The sequence below is a fragment of the Limulus polyphemus genome, unplaced genomic scaffold (assembly GCF_000517525.1).
Source record: "Limulus polyphemus unplaced genomic scaffold, Limulus_polyphemus-2.1.2 Scaffold5390, whole genome shotgun sequence".
NCBI classification, from domain to species: Eukaryota; Metazoa; Arthropoda; class Merostomata; order Xiphosura; family Limulidae; genus Limulus; species Limulus polyphemus.
Window position 1 is genome coordinate 8,406 of NW_013671000.1, and position 5,325 is coordinate 13,730.

A 5,325-nucleotide genomic window follows, 5' to 3' on the forward strand; every position below is an offset into this window, starting at 1 on the left:
AAAAATAATACACATGGAAAAATGTATAATGTTATGAGATTTACGCTATTTAGACCAAGTATTTGAGTTTAATTAATTTGTTATAATTTGTAGTCATTCTATAACGAATAAATCATAATTTACATTTATTTCTTTATTTTTTATGATGGTTACGAGGGCGGGCAAATTAACCCACCCTGTATATAATTAGCGTAGAGAAAATAACAGATAAAATATAAAGTTTTACTGAAATAAATGTTTGAAATGTATTTAGGAGGTTTTAGAGAGTACACAAATAATATTTGCGATTTTTTGGACGAAGAAGAGTTTTTTAATTATAACATGAAAATCAGTTCGCACTCGGACTAGTAATGAAACAGACTCGATATTTTCAAAAACAAATCTTTAGTAAAAATATTTAATTAAAAATCTTATTTTTTTGTGTACAAAAGACTTGTAATCATTACTAAAAGTCTACCAAATTTTGTGAAGATACACATGCTTCGTTAAAAGTTATCGTATAAATACTTAACGTGTGCAAATATGTATGCAAACTCGTGTATTTAATACCAACCCCCGTCAGGAAAGGGTTAAACAATATACTCTATTTGTAACACTAACATCTTGCCAGTTAAAGGCAACAGCAAAAAAGCTGAATGCAAAAATTAAATTATTTTCGTGGAGAGATTTATCAATATAAAGACCGGTTATACTAAATTGTAGATTAAAAATAACTTTTAATGGAGACATTAAAAATGAAAAATTACTAACAAATGCATGATAACTTTTGTAAAATAAACTTAAATGGTGTAATCTAGCAATGCAGCTTTTTTTACAACATAGTTCTTAACTTCATAAATTGTAGCTAATGTTATCAGACAATAATAGACATTCAGTTCTAACATGTATAACATAAAGGATCATTATTGTTTATATTTCTTTGTATAGATATAATAAGAGCCATTCCATACATATATATATCAGCTATACATGCAAAAACTAGACATCAACTTTACCAAGAAATAGGAAAAGTTCACTTATATATGCAATATTTTTGACTGAACAATGAAACTACAATTTGCAATACAAAATTTTTCGTCTGGATAGTTTCAGTTTAAGCTTCTTATTTTCAGCATAAATTTACTGATTTGTTTGTATTTGAACTATCGTGTATTTAAAAATAAGATGTTTTTGGCAACCAAGTGGTTCTGTTCACGAAATGTCAAGTAACTGATTAAGTACCAAATTAATCTGCATATAATTGAGAGAATCCTCAATAGCTGCAGCACTTAAAATTCTTGTAGGCAGGATTAGAGTAAAATAATCTACGAGACCTTTTTTTTTTTCCTTTTTAATAGCTATACCAAGCGTGGGACATACATATACCCGATTTGATTTTATTACTCATGAGAATCTCTATCAGCCTACCCTCAAATTGTAATTCTGTTTGACAGGATTAGAGTAAATTAAACTGAGACCTTGGGTGTGGTCAAATATATCAATTGACAGGGTTTGACCCCCTGAGTTCAAAACTGTAATTTGATCTCAAATTGGTCAAGAAATGATGGAGCTATGAGGTAAAAGTTTGTACTTGAAAAAATAAAATAAAAATTAAGAGCCATTCTATGAGCCACTATGCCATGGCTCAAAAGTTAGGTGATAAAATATTCGTGTTAGTTTCACATGTATAACAAATTAATGATGCTCACAATATTCTGACTTTTATCAACATACTCACTTCCCCAGAATCTTGTCTCGTTTGACCTCCAAGAAGGTTTCCAGCTGCAGTGATGGTTGAGTGAGAAAGGCCACAGCCAGGGTAAAGTAGTTACTCCAAAGCTAAAAGTTACATTAAACACAAATACTTCAGCCCAAATGGTAGCCCACAGTTAATGATACTCAGTCAAATCTAACATACAGTTCACAAAAAATGTCATATCACATCTGTCTAAATTCATCTCAATTATTCAAACAGACACGCTGAAAAGTTCTTATAAATGCAAATAATGAACAGTTGCCAAGAGTTTTAACTCTCTAAAATGATATACTTTGTCTTTTATGAAACTGACATTTAAACCTACATGCATGAGTGGGTCAAAGTGCACGTGTGAAGATTTTTAAACAGTTACATGAAGAACATAATTAAACAACTTGATTATCAATGTATGTCATTAAACTTATTTGTAATTCATCTTTGAATATTATATAAGCTTTAAATAAATAAGTTTTCAATCTTCACTTCTCTGTATCATGTAACGTTTCGTTACTCCAAATTTCCCGTTTTAGATTTAACATCTACTCCAATATGATCGTCAACATTTGGCACAAATTACACACTTATATTACACATATTGATAAGTCATAATGTAAACCTATGGGCTCCAGCCTTCTTGCTTTACTAAGAATATACACAAGAAAGTAAAACCCACATCTCGACTTTCAAAATATGTCAATAATTTTCCTGGACATAGAAAGTGAACATTAAAAGGCTAAATTGTTCAGGTGAAAGGTTCGGAAATTTTTGTCCTCAATTTCATTGTTTGCCATTGTTGTGTTTGACTCAACCAGCTAACAATATGTTTCTTTTTAACTCGTTCATAGCTTAATTAAAAAGCCAGATAAATTATGTTCTAAATTGCATATTTCAAACACAAAAATTATTATATTACAGAAAACCAAGATCATTACAAAAAAGTATGGTAATGGCTCTTTGTGTTTCTGATGGCAAAAAAAAGTACCGATCAGCTGTGTTACCTGAGCATCGAAAGATCCAGTCTCCAAAAAGTCAATTGTCAATGGTTGAGCAAATTCTTGTAATGCACAAAGAATGACACTAAAAATTACAAAAAATATACTACTATTACCCTACTCTTAATGACGAAGACTGATCACAGTAAAACTATGGAACAAATAATATTCATATCTTATAGAAATCACATACAAAAAGACAATCAAATGCTATTAAATTCAGTCACAAATGTATTTTTCATTACATATTTCAGCCCATATAAAAGCTTTCAGAAGATAGGCCTTTTTTTTTTTATCACAGATATTCTGGTAATAAAAGCCAATTAATGTATTTCTCATTATTACATATTTCAGCACAAATATTAAAAATATAAATGCTTACAGAAAGTAGGCCTTTCTTTATCACAATTATACTGGTAATAAAAGCACATTCTTTAATATCACATTTTAATATTGCACCTTTGTGGACGTTTTTCTAACAAAAGTAACAGTCTCCTTACTGTTGTGTCTGTTATTCTTGTTACTGTTTTAGTAATTGTGAATTATAAACTTTGTGATCTAATGTTGTTCTCCAGTATCATTAATTAGTTTCTTCAGCTAATTTTTCTTGTTTATCTCAGTGAGAAAGTCTTTTTTTTTATCAAAAGAATGAGGCTATGAACTCAGCTTTTTCTGTCATTGTTTTATTTAGTGAATACTGCCAATAGAGGGCGGTGAGGTATCTCTATAATAATGAGCATAGTCTCTTCGTAGAAATGTTAAAATCTTTGTTAGTTTTTTTTGTTAAGCACAAGGCTACACAATAGGTTAACTGTTTGTTTGTTTTTTAATTATCCACAAAGCTACACAAGGGCTATCTGTGCTCTGCCCACCACGGGTATCAAAACCCGGTTTTTTGGCGTTGTGAGTCCGCAGACATACCGCTGTGCCACTGGGGGACAGGTTAACTGTACTTTCCACAGGTACAAAAACCTCCATTTTTAGTGTTATAAGCCCTCACTGCTGACCCACTAGGAGGCTTTCAGTTAGTAAACACATGAAAAAATGTTTCATCATATTTTTGAGTGTTAGGGTTATAAATTATATTCAAATACTACTGTTTATTTTAACAAAGTATCTAGTTATGAATTACTTGTGACATTGCTGTAACAGTTACATAAGATATGACATTAAAATGTTATTACACCATTCCGTATTAAAGAATGTGGATATTTTCACGAGGTTAGTACAGAACAATAAAAAAACATCGTTAAAACAGCAAATGAAGTGCTGTTCTTGTGACTAGAAAAGCATTTTATGCATAGGAGTACAGTAAATTTAACCAAAAACTTGAGATAACATAAAATTCAAGAAAAGGGGATTCACCTGATACATTCTAATATAACTTACTGATTAGCGACCATCTTCATAACGACCCAATCTCGAGGAAAAATATCCTGCTTTAGAAGTTCACGAAACACAATAAAAACTTGCATCAAAAAATCTTTCAACTCTCTACGATCACTGATCTGGTGCCTGTCGCCAAACTTCTCCCATAAATGGGAGTAATGTTGTTCGTCCATGAGACGAAGCAAAGCGACAAGGTTTGCAACTAAGGGACCCTAAACAATGAATAATAGAAAAACTTACATAAAACATAATTTTTAAATACGAAAGAAGAAAATTTTTCTAACCTATATAAACCTGAGTAGATATCTATTAACAAACCTCTTCCACAGGTGGCACTGCTGTTGTTTGTCAATGTTTACGAACAACATACAAGACAAACAATTCAAGGAACTTGCATATAGATCTAACAAACGTTAAATATTTTATACTTAAAATAATTCAACAACAAAAGCAGAGATTTTTTTTCATTAATCATCTATTCTTTATAGAGTTCTTGAAAAACATGTTCTAAGTAACTTTGAGATAATTCTTAGGAATTAAGTTTTAGACTCTGAACATCTCTTTACTAACCCTCTGGTCAGACGTATCAAACAGACAAAATAAATACTATTAGACAGACTTATTAGTGATATGTTTCAAACACACGTATTGTACATTAGTGATATTCGACCAGAACTTTCTATCACATAGTTTAATTGGTTGTAGTTTTCTCCACAATAATTCGAATACAAATCAAGTCATACTATGAACAAAAGTAAAAGAAGTCATTGTTAAAAGATGTTACTTGAAAAAACAAGACTAATTTACAGCATAACTGGACATACATGACTCAATTATTTTGACAATAGTAGTAGTAGTACAACAAGTATATTATTTTCTTGTACTGATAACTTGAATTCATTTCATAAAGAATTTCCTTGAGATTTATGATAGAGAAGAAAGTTTAATTTTTTTTTCTTAGAGTGAGATATGTATCTTCAAGTAGCTTCAAAAACAATCTATATAAAACACAATTAAAACACAGCCTACATAAAACACAATTAAAACACAGCCTACATAAAACACAATTAAAACACAGCCTATGTAAAACACAATTAAAACACAGCCTATGTAAAACACAATTAAAACACAGCCTATGTAAAACACAATTAAAACACAGCCTATATAAAACACAATTAAAACACAGCCTACATAAAACACAATTAAAAC

At 30.3% G+C, this 5,325-nt stretch overlaps 1 protein-coding gene across 1 annotated transcript in view; it reads right to left on the reverse strand.

The window, feature by feature from the left end:
- The window catches only part of LOC106472508 (dedicator of cytokinesis protein 3-like), a 58,729-nt gene that overhangs the window by 7,675 nt on the left and 45,729 nt on the right, over positions 1–5,325 (reverse strand). Inside the window, 3 exon segments of the mRNA XM_013933164.2 lie at positions 1,718–1,818; positions 2,734–2,812; positions 4,117–4,328. Coding sequence (XP_013788618.2) covers positions 1,718–1,818; positions 2,734–2,812; positions 4,117–4,328 — 392 coding nt within the window.